Source organism: Felis catus, chromosome B2 (genome assembly GCF_018350175.1).
Source record: "Felis catus isolate Fca126 chromosome B2, F.catus_Fca126_mat1.0, whole genome shotgun sequence".
NCBI lineage: Eukaryota > Metazoa > Chordata > Mammalia > Carnivora > Felidae > Felis > Felis catus.
In genome coordinates, this window is record NC_058372.1 from 13,325,817 (window position 1) to 13,344,905 (window position 19,089).

The 19,089-nt window shown below is 47.6% G+C and overlaps 1 protein-coding gene and 2 long non-coding RNA genes across 5 annotated transcripts in view; 2 read left to right on the forward strand and 1 right to left on the reverse strand.

Moving 5' to 3' along the window:
• Window positions 1–13,855, forward strand: part of LOC109499552 — a 90,685-nt gene extending 76,830 nt beyond the window's left edge. For both annotated transcript variants that reach the window (XR_006597530.1, XR_006597532.1), the window contains one exon: window positions 13,798–13,855. This is a non-coding gene — a long non-coding RNA (uncharacterized LOC109499552). The remainder of the gene's footprint in view (window positions 1–13,797) is intronic.
• Window positions 6,101–8,503, reverse strand: LOC123385286. The gene is made up of 2 exons (XR_006597533.1): window positions 8,216–8,503; window positions 6,101–7,207 (listed from the first exon to the last, which is right to left on the reverse strand). It is a non-coding gene; the product is annotated as an uncharacterized LOC123385286 (long non-coding RNA).
• Window positions 13,856–15,978: 2,123 nt separating the features above from the next.
• Window positions 15,979–19,089, forward strand: part of DTNBP1 (dystrobrevin binding protein 1) — a 131,655-nt gene continuing 128,544 nt past the window's right edge. Inside the window, exon 1 of one of the 2 annotated variants that reach the window (XM_023253668.2) lies at window positions 15,979–16,175. In XM_023253668.2, the coding sequence (XP_023109436.2) occupies window positions 16,120–16,175 (56 nt within the window). In that variant the 5' untranslated portion in view covers window positions 15,979–16,119. The remainder of the gene's footprint in view (window positions 16,176–19,089) is intronic. The other variant, XM_023253667.2, reaches the window with a different exon arrangement.

Sequence of the window (19,089 nt, forward strand, 5' to 3'; positions counted from 1 at the left end):
GTAGGAGGGGACGGGGGACTGTCCTCGCAGTCCCTTAGGAGGAAGGCAGACCAGGCTCCACTGATCTTCCAACAGACACTTAGAAACCAACCGACAGAAGCACCAAAAGTGCCCAAAGCCTTTCTAGGTTTGACTGTGGGGTCGGGGTATGAGGACAAGTTTTGGGGTAGGAGTGAGTTCCTTCAGGGGAATAAGAGGTCTGTCGTCCCTTTGAGATCATGTCCGGCCTTCGTGGTACAGATAGAGCAAGGGAGGGGGGGCAGAGCTGTCATCCAGTAGGGTGTTTTGGGTCAAGCAACAGAAACCAATTATGGCCAACTTGAACAAAAAAGGAGCTCACTTAGAAGGATATTGGGACACAGAAGGAGAAAGGCAGTTTCACAATGGACAGGCCGAGGCATCTCCAAAGCCCTCAGTAGCGGGAATTACTAAATGGTCTTGTCCAGACATCCCTACCAGAAAGGATGAGGCACCCCAGCCACGCTGTCTTTTTGTCACTAAATTTAAAGAGGAAGACAGCCATTAGCCTGGCAGGGGTTGTTTGCTCAGCCATTGGCTACAGACAGGATGATCACCGTGTTGGAAAATCCCATTCGATACATCCGGTAGAGAGGGGTAATCCCTCCAAATGAGTGCCCAAAGAAAGTTAAAGGATGGTAGACCGCCCAAAGCAACATGTCTCTGTTACAGAAGTCAGTATCAACATGCATTCCAGGGTTGGAAGACCAGCCAGGTGAATGGTCCTTCCTCAACAAGACAGAATCATCAAGCACGGGGCTGGGGGGTGGGGTGGACAGTCATGTGCAGCTATAAGGCCAGAAACGGCTGGTTTTACCCCACGAGGCTAAGAGTTGAGAACAAAGGATAATTACAGTCTGAGGCAACCTTTCAGCAAAATAGATCTATTGTTCTCTTGTGCCTTATTCCATCCTCCAAACTCCTGGAGCCAGGTGAAATCCCAAACACAGAAGCATTTTTTTCCAAAGACCTAAGCACTTAAAGGAAGGGGCTACTAGACAATCACATGTTAGTTTGGACTAATTAATTGTTTGCTGTTCTGTTAATCTTAGTGAGGGATCGGGGTTTGAGCAGAGAGGTGGAGAAGGAGGTTGGATTCCCTACAGAAGTGGGGCTGACCCCGGTGAAGTCTAAGAGTTCAGAGCAAATGCAAGTTCAGATCCCTGGAGCAAGGGGGAATCTGCTGTGGAGGAGGGCAGTCAGGGCTGGCCTTGGACCCTGGAAAGGGGTAAGAGCACGTCTTTCTCTTACTCTCCCCAGAGGATGTGGTTCCCACCCCCAGACCCAGAACTCTGGCTCCTGTTGCCACGTGGCCACATTGAGGGTTAAACTGCCTTCTGTAGAAAAGGCTTTGCAACCAGGGCGAGGGGGGTGGCTGAATCGGCTAAGTGTATGACCTGGTTTGGGCTCAGGTCATGATTTCACAGTTCATGAGTTCAAGCCCCATGTCGGGCTCCCTGCTGACAGTGTGGAGCCTGCTTGGGATTCTGTCTCTCCCTCTCTCGCTGCTCCTCCCCCACTTGTGCTGTCTCTGTCTCTCTCAAAATAAATGAACTTAAAAAAAAGAAAAGAAAAGGTTTTGCAACCAAATCACCATTTATAACCTTGTGATTGGGAGGGAAGATGCACCTTGAGTTTCTAGGCACTGACATACACTTTGGGAGCTCAGCCCTTGCATAGATTGGGCACTGTCTATAACATGTCATTTATATGCTCTGTGATTTTGTTGGCGGGATTGACGCTGAGCCATCCGGCCTGGAGAGTTCCATCACCAAGCAAACATTTATCTCACACGCATGTAATTTAGTTAAGCCCATAATGATGCACAATGGCTTTTATCGTGTCTGCCTCGCGTCTTTATTTAGTCTGACTGATTAACTGGCCCAAATCCTGTGCCTCTGTGGGAACAGATAAACAAGGGCTTAACAAACTCAAGGGTACCTTACAGTCTCCTGGGGGGCAATGAGAGACTTGGGGAGCTCCTCAGAGTACTGTCTGTGGGCGGGGAGGGGCAAGGGCACCTCAGTAACCAGAGGCTAAGGGGGAGAGAGGATTCAGATTACCCGTGTCAGAACACAGCAGGGGCCCAGGGAGGCAGACACAGACCCCAGGCTCTCTTTAGAGGATTATATCCGTGCCTAGTTCAGGGAAACGTCTTCCCCCTTAACCTGGGGATGTCCTCATACTCCCTGCCCTGCCCAGGAAAACCTAAAACCACAAGACAGAGGAAGAGCAAAAGCGAGCACAGACCAGGCCTTAGTCTTCTTACACTCCACGAGGCTCTACTGAGCCCAGACCCGGTCTGCACCTCAGGAGGGCAGGGGCTGAGCATGGAGCTTGAAGCGGGACTGACCTCTGCGTGCGTGTGCATGTGTGTGTGCGTGTGCGTGCGCACGCGCGTGCGTGTGCGATGCAAGTTTCAAGAAAACCACGCCCATGACAACTCCACAACGTAAAAAATGAAACTACACGTCTCCTTCCTTCCGTCACCTGATCCTACAGCTCTATTAATTTAACAAAAACCATAAAAGGTGGCAATATAGCCTGATGGCATTTTGACCTTAAATCATCTATATGGCTAATCATGAGGTTCACTAAGAGCCGTCAGAACACTGAGATGGCTCTTGGAAATGAAGCCCCAAATCACTCCAGGCTTACAGATTGAGAATTTTAAGACGTCCGACGTATGACCTCCATCTTTCTGAACCTCAGTCTTCCATACTGGCAAACAGCATAGACTGAAAATGAAGAGGAAGAGCTCTTTTCGGCAGCTGACATCTGTGCGCCCAGTACGCGGGGTCGTGTCCGCCCCCCCCCCACCCACCTTCCCCGTGTGATGGGACAAGTGCACCAGCTCATCCCCACACGCCATGCCGGCTCTGAACTCCGAAACCTTCCTGCTGCTCAGAAGCATCGTAGCTCCCAAGGGTCAGCCTCCAGGCTGAGAGAGCAAGTGTTCATGGGGTCACCATCTGGTCGTCCAGTGGCTTAGACCGTGAGAAAAATAGTTGAGGCTGTCTGTTGTTAAATGACTAATTAGCTGCTAAGAGTCGAGACCTCCAGAGTCATTTGTGTGTCAGATAAACACACAAGCTAACGTTACAACCAAGGACCATACTCTCAATGTACCATCTGGAAATGAATAACTTAATTGTACAGCTGGCCAAAGTAGAAGACGTAGAACTGAAATGTCAATAGGTAGCAATACACTAAGTTTAAAAAAAACAAAACAAAACAAAACAAAAAACAGACTTCCTTAATGCCATTAAGTCTAAATTATAAGACCTACTGAATGCCATTGCAGGGAATTGTGTGTGTGTGTGTGTGTGTGTGTGTGTGTGTGTGTGTGTAGTTTAAGAATGCTGGAAATGTTAGTTCTGTAACAAATGAATAAAAAAGACTCTTGTACAAAGCGCCTGGGTGGCTCAGTCAGTTAAGTGGCTGACTTTAGCCCAGGTCATGATGTCACCAATCGTGAGTTCGAGCCCCGCCTCCGGCTCTGTGCTGACAGCTCAGAGCCTGGGGCCTGCTTTGGATTCTGTGTCTCCCTCTCTCCCTGCCCCTCCCCAACTTGCACTCTGTCTCTTTGTCTCTGTCTCTCAAATATAAAATAAAATATTTAAAAAAAAATTTTTAAAAAGGCTGATGTACTATTTTAATTGCTGGAACTTAAATTTCATTTCAACAGGATATATTTAGCATAAACCATTGTAGTTTTGCATTTCTACTAAAAGCTGATAAAGCACCGTTATATTGAGATTGTTGGCAGGAAGCCTTTAATTTAATACTTGTTTTCTTTTCCAAAAATAATTTTCCAAGGACATTTGCATAAGGTCAGATTTCTAAGGGAAAGTTAGCTAATTTTCCAAAAACTTTCCAAAGGTGAACAGTGTCCCCACAGACATTGTGCTATCCAGTGTTCACTAATGTGGGTGAATTCTGGGGCACCTGGGTGGCTCAGTTGGTTAGGCATCCGATCTTGATCTTGGCGCAGGTCATGATCTCATCCGGCTCTGTGCTGGCAGCTCGGAGCCTGTTTTCCGTTCTGTCTCTCCTTCTCTCTGCCCCTTCCCCAATCGCACTGTCTCTCTCTCAAAATAAATAAAGGCACTTTTTAAAACAGGTGGGTGAATTCTGATGGGGAGGAGTAGTGACATGTATGGACCCAGGCCCTCCTCCCCCCGATGGTAGATGTGAAGACAAAGCACGGGTAGGACAGGGGGAATGTATTGGCATTTAACCAAATTCTGATTGATCTTCCCTTCCACTCCCATTTCATCCCCTAGCTATTTTTAGGGCAAAGAACTTGAGACTTCACATCAGAGGTTAAATTAGCGATAGATGCGGAACAGGGAGTTAACGGAAACTCTCTTCCCACTCAAACACGTCATCAGGTTTGGGTCAAATGCGCTTGCCTCAAAAGCAAAAAGCCATAAAGATATGACAATGAAGAGAGGAAAAAGGGCCAGTTTGAAGGCTGGATCTGATCCTTGGCTGAATTCCATTTGGCTTGTGGGATAAGCTCCCAGATCTGATTTGATTTAGGGCTGCAGTTGTGAAAATGCAACAAGGTATCACAGACATTTAGTGGCGATGCTCTCTATTGAAAGGTGAAGACAGGGTGTTTACGGTCCCCTGTGAGTAGATAAGGCAATTAAAAGAGAGAGCGACCATAGTCAATAGGGCCCAGAGGGTAATTTCCAGATGGTAGCCTGTAGGAGTATAAACAAGGGGGTCTGGGGACAGTAACACGTTTCGGACTCACCACTCCCTCAAGGCTCAACTCCAAGATGCCAGGATGTCCTGCCTTACCAATCCTTTCCCAGAGCGTGCGAGCGGAGGAAACGTCTGATGGGCTTTGGGACCGTTTCCTGAGGCTGGATGCTCCAGAAGGGTTATTTTCTACAGGCAAGTATCGGTAGGTTCTGTGTGACCGCCGGGATCGCACCGCCGTGTAGGTGACTCAGAACGCTGCCTGCCTTCCTGCAGTCATACAGGCAGCGCCTTAGTCCTCTGAGTTTGAGGAAGTGAGGCTGGTAATGACCTGGAGGTGACCCACTGTCTGTGATTAGAGGCAGAAGCAGGGTTTGGCCAAGAGGATGGACAGATTCCCCCGCCTGAGCCGACCACCTGGCCTTCTTCGCCCCTAGAGTCCAGGCTCAAAACCCACCCACCCAGGTCTCTGCTTCACATCTACGCTGGGAAGCCTCTGGTTCCCATAAGGAAAGTCTCCTCCCACCTGAGCCTGAATCTCGGCAGCAGGATCCCAGGCGGGGCCCCCTCCCCGACTCCCTTCCAAAGGGCAGAGTGCAAAAGTATCTGGCACGAGCATGGCCCGCCCATCCCCTGCCCTGCTCCTAACACCGGCGGGCTCTCTGTCTTCACTATTCTCTCCCTCTAGGGTCTTGCCAGTCCGGGAGGGGTCCCCCTGCCATGGGGGAACTACAGATAACCACACAATCAGGGGAGCCCCAGCTTCCATATGACCAGGTGCCATTTGCCAGGAGCTGGCCCTGGAAAGCTGGGCCAGGGGTTCAACCTGAGCAGCGAAGCACACGCACCTTCCAGCAGTTTGCGGTGACACAGCTGGATTTCAATTTCCCAGGTGGGCCCCAATGACAGGCCTCCTTTTGGGACTCCTTCCAAGGCAAAGTCTATCTAGGCCAGGCAGCCTCCATCTGGGCTGTCACAGCCACATGCAAAACACCAATCGCCTCACCTCTAGCCTAGTAACTCCTCATGGGTTCGTTGGTGCCTGACTGTCCCTTATTTCCTCATCGCTAAAATGGGCAAAAAACTGGGGCTCCTGGGTGGCTCAGTCGGTTGAGCGTCCGACTTCGGCTCGGGTCACGATTTCACAGTTGATGAATCTGAGCCCCACGTTGGGCTCTGTGCTGACTGTGTGGAGCCTGCTTGGGGTTCTCTCTCTCCCTCTGACCTTCCCCCACTCACGTGCACACTCTCTCTCTCAAAATAAACATTAAAAAAATAAACATAAAATAAAGTAAACAAAAAAACATGTGTAAAGTGCTGAGAACCCTGCCTGACACAAGCGTGCTATCAGTAAATGATTGCAATCGCCATCATTATAATAGTGTAAGATAACATCAATACCATTAATGTGTCCCTGGAATGTATTAGAATACCTAATAGGTAGGTCCTCAACAGGTGTTTGTGGAGTAGACGATGTGGCAGAAAACCGTGAGGACACCGGGCTTGCTGGGCCGAGGGATGAAATTTTAGGAAGCGATGGGAAATCAGTAGACGGAACGTGTTGCCGTCCTCCCTCCCTGCCTTCGAGGTCGTCTTACTCTCCTGGAAAAAACTCAGTGTTTCCTCTTCACTGCAGCCTCCGGGGAGGGGGGGTGGGGGAGAATGGGGCTCCTGCTTTGTCTTGTTTTTCTCCCCCTCCTGTGACATTTCCTGTATTTAAAAAAGCTGAAGTTGCGTGAAAAGTCCTTCACTGACTACTAGTTCATGCTCTCTTAGTGCCGTGTTTTCGCAGGCAATTCCACAGATACCGCCAGGCGATGAGGGGTGCCTAATTAGGAGTGGATGAGCACAGGAAACTAGACTCGTTTCAGGAGCAGAACCCCAACAATAGAGGCACAGACCGTTCAATATACTCCACAACCTTTTCATCGGCATATAAAACGGTTTACCGAGACAACAAATACATGTGTTTACTTCCATTGGTGTGCGTAAACGGAGACAATCCACGAGTTAAAACAGAGGAATCCAGTGCTTTTGTGCACGTGAGCTGCTTTCTTTCCTCCCTTTTTGAGATTCCCAGCACGTCAGAAAGGCAGGGTTTGAAACCTTACTGTTGACTGTATGTGAACCTCGGAATCGAAGCAACTCAAGCAGAACACTACTAGGCACACACTGGGTACCTGGTCTCTAATTTAGCTATTCTAGGCTTATTTCCCCCTTGAACAGTCTAAGAAACATCCTCTCAGAGTCCCCTTTTAGGAGACACACTCACACTCACACACACACGCACATACACACACACACACACACACACACAAAGGGTGAAAGCAGTTCTTGCCCTGTTTTCCATCAGTTGACCTGCAACCTGGTCACAGTAGACGATATTGGGGACTGGTCTTAGCCTACCGGCAAGTCTAACAAGAGACGGGGTGGGGGTGGGGTGCCGTGCCGGAACTTTGCTTATCTGAGGCATTCTCTGTGAAAAGAAAGAACAATGGCATTTAGAGCTTTCTTCTAGTCACTAGGGAGAGGCCCAGTCAGTAGCAATGGTAGAAACCAAGAGACATGGGGGCGCCTGGATGGCTCAGTCGGTTGAGTGTCCAACTTGGGCTCAGGTCATGATCTCACAGTTTGTGGGTTTGAGTCCCGCATCTGGTCCTGTGCTGACAGCTTGGGGCCTAGAGCCTGCTTTGGATTCTGTTTCCCTCTCTCTCTCTCTGCCCACTCCCCCCCCCCCCCCCGGCTCATGCTCTATCTCTCTCTCTGAAAAATAAATAAACATTAAAAAAAATTTTTTTTAAAAAAGAAAGAAACAAGAGGCATGGAGAGAGAGAGAGAGAGAGAGACATGAGACACTGGATCCACAGGGCAGCGGCCGTCCATGGAAGAGCAGAGATTAGAAAGAGTGAAAAATGGAAGCAGAGAGGTCACTCCGAGAAATCAACAGGACTGGAGGAGGCATCAGGAGGAGGGACGAGGAACACTTTTGCTGGCACGATGGCTATTGGAGCTGCTCACGACACCAGAGCGTTTGTTGTTTCCCCGAAAGGCAGCAAGACCTTTCCAGTTCTGGAGGCCTGGCCCAGTCTAGGACGAGGCCGGTTCCAGAGCCTTCCTCCCTTTGCTGTGTACACATGTTTGCAAAGAGACCACATGCCTTGGGGCAGCCTGAGCACACCTGTGACCCCGACAGAGCCTCGGCCTCCCTCGTGCGGCACCAGGATGAGCGAGTTCCCTGGACCCCCCACACTGTGGCCTTTGGGGTCAGTCGGCACAGAGTGTTGGGCAGAGCCTGCAGAGCTCAGGTCCCTGCACCGACTGTTCACAAACCAAAGTGATGGGGCTGCTGGCCCTTTGAAGGCACTGGCGGGGGCTGGGGGGGTGGGGCTCACACTGATTAAATCAGTGTTGTGGGGGGCACTGTAATAGGTCAACTTATAAGATATCAGAGAGCGTATTGTATATAAGTTCGGCTTAAACTCACCTTGCATGAATAGTTGAGATAAAAGGTTTATGTAGTTCCCTATTAGGGTTATTGGAAATTACTAACCGCCCTATCTCGCTTCTGCTTGCTGAATAGATAACTTAGGATGCAAAACGCTCCCCCACCCCCTCTACCAAGATCTGGCCTAGGCAAGACCAACATGTAAAAAGTCAAGTACTCACTGCCCTATGGCATCTCAGGTGTCTAACTATGATTGGTCATTTTAAACCCTCTTAGGACAAAGACCTTTAAATTGATAGGTTCCCGCCAAAACTAACGTCTGTGTGTCACAATGTAATTGGCTATCATAAAATGCTGTAAGTTGTAATTGGTTAACCAAATAATGATGTATTCTGACTCGCTAAAATCCATATAAACTCACTGTTGCCTTTGTTTGGGGTCATTCTCTGCACTTTCCTCCTTAAGATCAGGTTTGGCCCGGCCATGAATAAAATCTTGCCTCGCTACTATTCGGCGTCTGGTGGGTTTTTCTTGATAGCACCCTGTTTCACACACCTGGGTGGCTCAGTTGGTTAAGCATCAGACTTCGGCTCAGGTCATGATCTCACGTTCCGTGAGTTCAAGCCCTGTGTCAGGCTCTGTGGGGACAGCTCAGAGCCTGGAGGAGCCTGCTTCGGATTCTGTGTCTCCCTCTTTCTCTGCCTCTCCCCCGCTCGTACTCTGTCTCTCTCTCTCTTGCTCTCAAAAATAAATAAAAGCTCAAAATTAACCAAAAAAATTCAGTGTCCTGAGATTGGCCCCAGGAATAGGGGCTCCTTCAGTGATTCTAAAGTGCAGCCAGGGGTTGAGAACCATCAATTTAACTGCATGTAAAGGACTCTTTCTATTTTCATACTAGACTAAGTATCAGTTTCCACTGATGTGTGGACAGAGAAGAACTAACTCTTTGCATGCTAGAACCTAACATTTGCTTTTTTCTTCAATCCTTTTCAATGATTAGGATCTTTTCCACCTTGGCTATATTAAGCTGAGAGTTAACCACAGGTAGTAATTCTCTTTCTTTCTTTTTTTGTTTTTGGTGCTCCTAATTCTTATTAAAACGCTTCAGTGTGGATTACCACTCTGTAGTGGTGCAGAAGATGTCATCTCTGAGAAATAACTTTTTCTGGGGAAAACCACTTATTTATAGGACTATATCACGTGGTCTCCTGTGCCGTGTAGAGTTCCTCCAACTTAATGAACGGCGTCACTTAGTCGTTTAGGAATACTTCATAGACCATACGGAGCCAAACACAGATTAGCAAAAACGAAGAGGTTTCCTACTCCAACGCACCGTGCAGTAACTTTCTTTTTTTCACAGGAGCAGAAAGGTGAGATTAGGTGCCCGATTACATTGTATGATAGTGTGGTACGTTTTCGAAACATAAATAGATTCAGGTGAACTGCCTCTCGGTGTTCATTCACATTGGTTCGTGTTGAAAATTCTCTTCCCTGTCCAACCTGGCTGTGCTGAGTGTCTCTCCAGACAGTGTTTGCCTTCTCAGTGTCTGTCACCTTCTGGCGTCAGACTTCGATGTCCTCCCCTGTTACCTAGTTTATTTTATTCTTCAACTTGCTCTAACCTTTGTTCCTGCATATTAGAAGGAGCTCCTCTGCCTCTCTGGGTCCTGTCTCTGCTTTCCTTTTCAAAATGCCACGCTGATATTACCTTTCCGGCTTCCATAGCTTACCTTATTCTTGGAACTGCGCATTGCTTCAAAGAAACAGTTTTATAGCTTTTAAATGGTTTCTTCTGGCATCTTTAACCACTTAAAATTAAAGATACCAAAAATATTTACATCTCAGTTTAAGAAAAGAAAGACAAATAAGCTAATATTAGTGCACTGTAGATCTCTCTACAGATCTATGATTCCTGTAACTCAAATGGCAATAGTGCCTTTCAGTTACTCAAAGGGACGTTTGCCAATAAAGTGTGAAATCCTCTGGGTTCTATAGCATCTTCTTTTATAGCATCTTTCTCTTTGGTTCCAATTCCACCAAATTCTCATTTATCACGCCTGCTGTAAGAATCCATTGACACAAGGAACCGCTTTCCTTGGGCTGTGCTTCTCGCATGTTAAATCCATATGAATCACCTGGGGACCTTGTGAAAATTCATGTTCTGACTCAGCAGGTCTGGGTGGGGCCTGAGATGCTGCATTTGCTACAAGCTTCCACCTGATGCTAATGTTGATGGTCCATGGAAGCAATAGTTTAGGGGCCTTCTTTTTTTTTTTTTTAAGTTTATTTATTTTGAGAGGAAGAAAGAGGGAGGGGCAGAGAGAGAGAGAGAGAGAGAGAGAGAGAGGATCCCAAGCAGGCTCTTCACTGTCAGCACAGAGCCCCACGCAGGGCTCGAGCTCACAAACTGTGAGATCATGACCTGAGCTGAAATCACCACCTTAACTGACTGAGCCACACAGGTGCCCCAGTATAGGAGCCTTCTTCTTTAAAAAAAAAAAAAAAAAAAATTAATGTTTATTTATTTTTGAGAGAGAGAGACAGAGACAGAACGCGTCGGGGTAGGAGCAGAGAGAGAGGAAGACACAGAATCCAAAGTAGGCTCCAGGCTCCGAGCTGTGAGCACAGAGCCCAATGCACGGCTCAAACTCATGAACCGCAAGATCATCACCTGAGCCAAAATCCACCTCAACCTACTGAGCCACCCAGGTGCCCCAGCAGCCCCAGCATAGGGGCCTTCTTACACAGCTTTTATGCTTGTCCCCAAAGTTTCATCACCAAAGCTTTCTCTGTGCTTTGCTAATATGTTTGCAAATCAACTCTCGACCAGTTGCTGAGTTAAGATTAGGCCAATAGCCGTTAATATTGATGTTGGTTCTCTAACTGTTCTTAAAAGTTTGTTTTTTGTTTTCATTTTGCAAATCAGTCTTCCTGGTTTCCAGCTAATTACCATCACTTAAATCAACATAATGCGTCACATGCTTCAAATCTTGGTCCTTAATCATTCCTCCAAAACGACTCACGTAATAGTAGTCATTTTCTCTCCCCATTCATTTTCTTTTTTTTTTTAATTTTTTTTTCAACGTTTATTTATTTATTTTTGGGACAGAGAGAGACAGAGCATGAACGGGGGAGGGGCAGAGAGAGAGGGAGACACAGAATCGGAAACAGTCTCCAGGCTCCGAGCCATCAGCCCAGAGCCTGACTCGGGGCTCGAACTCACGGACCGCGAGATCGTGACCTGGCTGAGGTCGGACGCTTAACCGACTGCGCCACCCAGGCGCCCCTCCCCATTCATTTTCTAAAGCTTACTTTTGCTTGTCACTGTTCTTTCTTATTAGCCCTTTTAATATATATACATTTTTAAATGTTTATTCATTTATTTTGAGAGATATGAGCACGTGTGTGAGCAGGGAAAGGGCAGAGAGAGAGGGGAGAGAGAATCCCAAGCAGGTTCCATGCTGTCAGCTCAGAGCCCCCACATGGGGCTCAATCCCACAAACCTTGAGCTCATGACTTGAGCTGAAATCAGGACTCGGGCACTCACCTGGCCGAGCCACCCAAGTGCCCCTTATTAGTCCTTTTAAAGCTTCCACTGTTTTTGGCTTTAAAAACAAATTAAAAATGGGATTAAAATTAAATTAAAAGGGATTAAAAGTGTTCATAAAACACCTCAAAACAAGGCACAAACATACCACAGACCAATAAGGCGATGTCAAAACAAAAATGATTGGGCACAAGTAAAGGCTATTCTCTAGTGACGGGCAGAGTCTTTTTGTTCTGATTTGGTGCTTTGTAGGAACCCATGAAACTTAGTAGATTGAAAATTTATGAGCAGAGGTGTTTATTTAATTGAATTACAATAATAAAAGTTTATTATTTCCCAGTAGCTGTGGTTTCCCAATCTACTAGATACCGAGGCATCCGTCTCTATAGACTTGCTCATTTGATCACCTTCTCTGTACCAGGTAGTATTTCTGGGAGGTGGGGGGAGGGCTCAGTAAACAGCACCCTTCTCTCTTACTTGTCTGGACCAACTGAGAAATAAGAGTGTCAGCATAAAGTGGCAGGAACATCACTTTCATTTCTGGTAAGGCTGACGAAACACATGGCTTATACAATATTCATGGGCGAGCAGAATTCCTGTTACTGAACCTCGGATTAAGACTTGCCCATCCAGTTACAGAAAATACCAGTCACCCCGACCTCCTCACCTGGCACCGGTCCTTATGGAACAGAATGAGTGTTTCTAGCTGGAAGTTTTCAGCCAAGATAAAGAAGAGAGGATGGGGCCAGGCTTCTTTGTTCCTAGCTCACTAACCTATATAGTCACCTCTCCTCGTCCGGGAAAGACCTAGAGTGTGTTACATCGTGGAGGAGATTTCTCCACGTGGAAGAAATCATCAAGTGGGGAGAAGAGGTGTTCCCCCCAACCAGAAGCCACATGGTTTATCTTATTGGATTCCTCCAACAAAACTATCAATATTCAATATTTCCTGGGTGTTTACTATGTACCATTCACTGTTTTAGGTGCATACAGAGCTAACTAACTAAGATGAGGGGGGTTTATATTGGGCCTGTCCTTACATGGTCCATCTCACTTGCCCCATTCAATCCCAGCCATCTTGGATCCTGTCTTTATTTAAACATTTGTTTTGTTAATCAGATTTGTTTTTTGCATGAACTTTTAAAAATTTTGAATTTTTAAAAATAATGCATTAAAATATTATTCATCTTGGGCGCCTGGGTGGCTTAGTGGGTTAAGCATCCGACCTCAGCTTAGGTCGTGATCTCGTGGTCAGTGAGTTCGAGCCCCACATCAGGCTCTGTGCTGACGGCTCAGAGCCTGGAGCCTACTTCAGATTCTGTGTCTCCCTCTCTCTCTCTCTCTCTGCCCCTCCCCTACTCGCCCTCTGTCTCTCAGAAATAAACATTAAAAAAAAATTTAAAAAAATATTATTCATCTTGAATACTGAGCTTTCTGGCTCCCCTTAAATTTTGCACCTGAAATGAACACCTTACCTGCCTCACCCTAGTCCCAGTCCTGTATTGAAAATAAATGGTGTAAAAAAAAAAAGTAGTAAAGAACTTTTTCTTAATTAAACAAATATTAGATAAATTGTCAGATAGTGATGTGTACTAAGTTGAGAAGCAGGCTGTGTATAGGAAGTGATTACATAGGTAAGTTGAATTATCTGGGGAGACCTATTTAAACGGATGATATTTAAGCTGAGATCTGAATGCCAAGAAGAAGCCAGCAATGCAACATGCTGGAGAAAAGCTTCTGAAAAGGCCTCAAGGTGGAACTGAACCTGGACTTTTCAAGGAACACACACACAAGGCTACTGTGGCTTAAATGTCAAGGTCATGATAGGCGGGTAGTACAACTGACCCTTGAAAAAGGGGTTAGGGGCACAGATCCCCTCCCAGTCAAAAATTCACATGTAACTTTAGATTTCCTGAAAACCCAAAACTTAACTACTAATAGCCTACTATTAGCCAGAAGCCTTATCTATATAAAATAAATAGTAGATTAGCACATATTTTGTATATGTATTATATACTGTATTCTTACAATGATACCTAATTTTTTTTTTACTTTTTTTTTTTTGTATTTCTAGGCTATGCAGCTCATCTTCAAGCTTTTTCAAATCGTCACAAATCTCCCAAAAAATTTCCACTGTATTTATTTTTTTTATTTTTATTTAAAAATTTTTTTTTTCAACGTTTATTTATTTTTGGGACAGAGAGAGACAGAGCATGAACGGGGGAGGGGCAGAGAGAGAGGGAGACACAGAATCGGAAGCAGGCTCCAGGCTCGGAGCCATCAGCCCAGAGCCCGACGCGGGGCTCGAACTCAGGGACCGCGAGATCGTGACCTGGCTGAAGTCGGACGCTTAACCGACTGCGCCACCCAGGTGCCCCTCCACTGTATTTATTGAAAAAAAATCTGCATATTAGTGGACCCACACAGTGCAAACTTGTGTTATTCAAGGGTCAACTGTGCTTGCCTTGGATAGAATATCAGGAAGGGTTCAAATTTTAGGACTTTGTAATTTTATTCTGAGGGCACAGGAAGCAACTGGAGGCTTTAAAGCAGGAGAGCAACCTGATCTGATTGCTCTTTTAGATAATCCTCTTTGGCTGTCATGTCAAGGATGGATTACAAGGGTGTAGATGGCAAAAAAGTAGCATCAGGGGACCTGTCAGTGTTCCTAGTAAAAGTTGACAGTGCCTTGGACTAGGGTGACTATAGTGAAGATGGAGAAAGGGGAGCAGGTTCCAGGAATATTTTATTTTATTTTTTTAATTTTTTTTAAACATTTTATTTATTTTTGAGACAGGGAGAGGCAGAGCATGAACAGGGGAGGGTCAGAGAGAGGGAGACACAGAATCTGAAACAGGCTCCAGGCTCTGAGCTGTCAGCACAGAGCCCGACGCGGGGCTCGAACTCACGGACCGCGAGATCATGACCTGAGCCGAAGCCGGCCACTTAACCGACTGAGCCACCCAGGCGCCCCAGGAATATTTTAGAAATAGAGTGGGGACACCTGGGTGGCTCAGTTGATTGGGCATCCAATTCGTGGTTTCAGCTCAGGGCATAATCCCACAGTTTGTGAGTTCAAGCCCTGCATCGGGCTCTGCGCTGACAGTACAGAGCCTGCTTGGGATTCTCTCTCTCTCTCTCTCTCTCTCTCTCTCTCTCTCTCTCTCTCAAAAATAATAAATAAAAAAATTATATATAAGAAAAGAAATTGAGTGGATTGGATTGGACCTGACGAGTTAATATGGGGGATGAGGAAGTGAGGAAATGGTTGATTTCAGGTGGCTTAATTTGAGCAATTTGGTGGTGCCATTTACTGAAATGGGAAAGACTGGAGGACGAGCAAGTTAGGACGTGAATATGCAATCACATTTTCAATTTGGGGTATGTTGGGTTTGAAATGCCTATCCGATACATGTTAAGTAAGCAAGTGGTATGAACTGAAGGAGCAGGAGGGGGGACAGGGCTGAAGGTAGAGAATTGGGTGTCCATCACTGCCTTGATAGAATTTCTAGCATGGTAGAGTGCACATGGAGAAGAGCAGGAGGCTGGTGATGGAGACTTGGGAGCAACTGTTGAAATAAGACTGGACAGGAAGGGAGAATATTAGTATGATGTCCCTGAAGGCAAGAGAAGAATGTGTCTTAAAAATGGTATAAGGTATTGCTTTGAGGGTCACTGAAAGGTCGAGAAAAAAAATCAGGGCAGATTCGTGATAAATGGCATTGACAACATGGAGCTCACCAGTGACCTGACAAAGGCGACCTCCTTTGGTGTGAAGGGCACAAAAGCCTCATGGAGGTTGAAGTGGAAAAGTGGTGATGTGGAAACAGTTGATTATCCTTCCCATTTTATGAATGAAGAAACCAAGGCTTAGAATGGTTAATTCTCTCATCCAAGGGCAAAGTCCCTGGGGTCAGTTCCCGGACCCAGGCGATGAAGGTTTGCTTCAGGGATGTGCACTCTGTGCAAGAAATTTATCCAATTCTCTTCCAAGTCGTAAAAACCAACGTTGCTCTCAAAGATGCCCTCAACTGAAAACATTCTTTCACGATGCCTCTTGTGTTTTAGAGAAAAACGAGAGGGCCCGGCTCGGGCTGCAAAAAGACATCTTTTGCTCGGCTGCGAGGGAAGGCCCGCCCCCTTTCCGCAGCCCGAGGCCGGCGCGGCCCACTGCGGCTGCGCGGGCCTGGGCGCGGCGGGGGCAGGGCGGGAGCGCGCGAGAGGGGGGCGGGAACGCGGAAGGGGCTGCGGCGCCGGGCGCCGACCGAGTCGGGGGCGGGGCCGGGCGCGAGTGTGTGGGGCGCGCGGGTGACAGGTGTGGGGACGGCCGAGCGGACCCTGGGTGGCAGCAGAGGCGGCGGCCTGAAGCCTGAGGGAGGGAGACACGGCGGCGGCGATGCTGGAGACACTGCGCGAGCGGCTGCTGAGCGTGCAGCAGGATTTCACCTCCGGGTGGGTATACGGCGGGAGACGAAAAGGAGCCGGGGGCCGGGCCGGGCCGGGGCCCCGGACGCCGCCTCCTTCCCCTCCGCGCACCCAGTGCGCTCGGTTCCCATCCCACATTTCCCTTCCCCGCCCCGCCGAGCAGAGTCACGAACTTTCCGGCGTCGGTCCGGCGGCGCTAAGTAACTTAGGTCCTAGCAAGCCGGCTCCGCGGAGCGCGCGGAGGACGGCCGGGCCCCGTCCCGGCGTTTGGGCGGCCGCGGGAGGGGAGTCACGTGGCTGGCGGCGCGCCCCCCGCTTCCGCCGCCCGTGGGACTGGGCCCGCGTCCCCTTGGTCTCCGGAGCCTGCGACGCACCTGCCCGCTCGGGCCTCGGGCTCCTGCGGCCGCGCGGGGAGCTGGGCCCTCCGCCCCCTTCTCAGGGCGAAGGTCGCGGACTCCCAGTCTCTGCTTTCTCGAGCGGCCCGCTCGCGGAACCCCCCAGGCCTCGCCTGCCGCCTCTTTTCCTTTTGTTTTCTCTCGCTGCTTTTGCCCCGAGTTCGGCGCCTTGGTGAAGAAACTCTTGGGCAAGAGAAGCAGCAGCACTACAGCGACACTGTTAATACAGCTAGTGGTTAAAAGCGCAGACCAAGCGGTTCCCAAACTTTGCTTAGACTCACCTGGGAACCTTTAGCAATCTTGATCCCAGGTTGCCTCCCATACCGGTTTAATCAGGCAGGAGATGGGGTTTTAAAGATCCTCCGGGTGATTGCAGTGTGCAGTGAAGTCCCGGAACCACAGGCGTAGACTCTAGCGCCACACTGGTAGGGATCTCCTCTCTCCCACTAAGCCACTGTATTTTTGCAAGTTCCTTGAGTTGTGAGTTGTCATGCCTCGGTTTCCACAACTGTACAGTGTCGATAAAGATGGTTGTTACAGGGTTGGGCAGATTAATGAATTAACGTGTAAAACGCGGCCTGTGGGACAGTAAGCCCTATGGCATTTGTGGTTACTAGTTAGGGCCTAATTCATTTTGATTTTTTCTTTAGGAAAGGTGTTACTTTTATAAAGAATCTGTTACCATGGGGCGCCTGGGTGGCGCAGTCGGTTAAACGTCCGACTTCAGCCAGGTCACGATCTCGCGGTCCGTGAGTTCGAGCCCGCGTCGGGCTCTGGGCTGATGGCTCGGAGCCTGGAGCCTGTGTCCGATTCTGTGTCTCCCTCTCTCTCTGCCCCTTCCCCGTTCATGCTCTGTCTCTCTCTGTCCCAAAAATAAATAAACGTTGAAAAAAAAATATATAAAGAATCTGTTACCTTTAGCTTACAGATCCTTTGGAGAATTTTCTGAATGAGGACATCTCAGTCATCTGGTTTTAAGTTTCCAATGAGCAAGATGCTGGCTAAGATTTTAATGGGACAAAAATGTTTACATTGTTCGCCTTTTGGGTGCTGAGTGGTAACAGACTGGTATATACTTGAGCACTGACCACAGGTAAATCATTTTTGATAGTTAGGGTTTGGAGTTCTTAAGAATATCATAGATGTTATGGAAGTCATTCGTTTATGGTGTATTTGCATGCTTGCGATTTTTTTTCTCATTTAAACTGAAAAAGTAATTTCTGAGTGTAAATTATTGAAGAATTTCGGTAGGATACTGGAATAGTCTGCCTGTAGCATGAGAATGGTCATAGATAAACCCATCTGGTACGCCCCTGTTATCATTACTTCCACATTCTTTGATGACATAACCGTCCGTCTTCTGGCAGTTACCGTAACTGTCTAGGTTGTACGGATGCCTCAGAACCCATTCATACTCATGACCTTTGCTTAAGAAGGTTAAACTTACAGGGGCACCTGGGTGGCTCAGTTGGTTAAGCGTCGGACTTTTGACCTCGGCTCAGGTCACGATCTCACGGTTTGAGGTTTCGAGCCCTGCGTCAGGCTCTGTGCTCACTTTGCAGAGCCTGCTTCGGATCCTCTGTCTTCTTTCTGGCCTTCTCCTGCTCCCCCCCCCCCCCAAATAATTAAATGTTAAAAAACATTTTTTTTTTAAAGAGGTTAAACCTAGAAATCTGGACTCTGGATCCAAACCATCCTGGGAGATCTGGATAACCTGAGTTTAGAGTTTAGGTTAGGAAGAGGGTTGGGGGGATCTGGTTAGAACCCCTTGGAAACTGACTTTACTACTTGACAACGTCATAGGCTGGGGCCACTTTGGGATTTAGACACCCTGAGAGAGCTTTCATTCCATTTAGGCACCTGGTCGACTTCTCCTGTGCAGGTTCCTCTCAGCTGACAAACCTCTAGACGATCAGTGTGTGCCATTCAGCCTGCCGCCTGGCAGGGAAATAACTCCTCTCCAGGTGATGTCTGTTTTCCAGCTGACTGTCAGCTCGGAACTCTGATGTTCATTTTTGTCAGGTTCACAAATTTCCTATGCGACCCTTGCCAAGAAAGACTCCTCTTAATTCATCTTAGTGAACTCTTCTATATTCACCTTGAGATCAGCCTATTTGACGTCATTGAATATTTTACCTTGACGAGGAAAGATGAAATTAAACACAGCCCACGTGTATATTGCATGAAGGCACTGAGGGATCCAGAGGTGAAAGGGTCATGGCCGTCACCTCCCCCAAAAGATCAAATTGTGCCCGGCACACCTTTAGAACACTTGGCGTTAATGCCTGTAGAAACCAAAGCAGCTGGCTTCTAAAATGATTGGAAATTTCCCGTGTTGGGTTGCCCGAGGGAATCAGAAGGAAGGCCAGTCTGTTTCTAGTTCCTTCAGTGTTTCCAGTGTTGCTCCTTACGGTCACCCAGAGTGGTACCCTCTCAGGGCTTTTCTGTTCATTTTCACCTTGTGAGAATTCATGAAACTAGACCTTAAATGTAGGCAAATTAACTTTTTTTTTTTTTTTAAGTGAAATAGGATAATCTTTATCAGT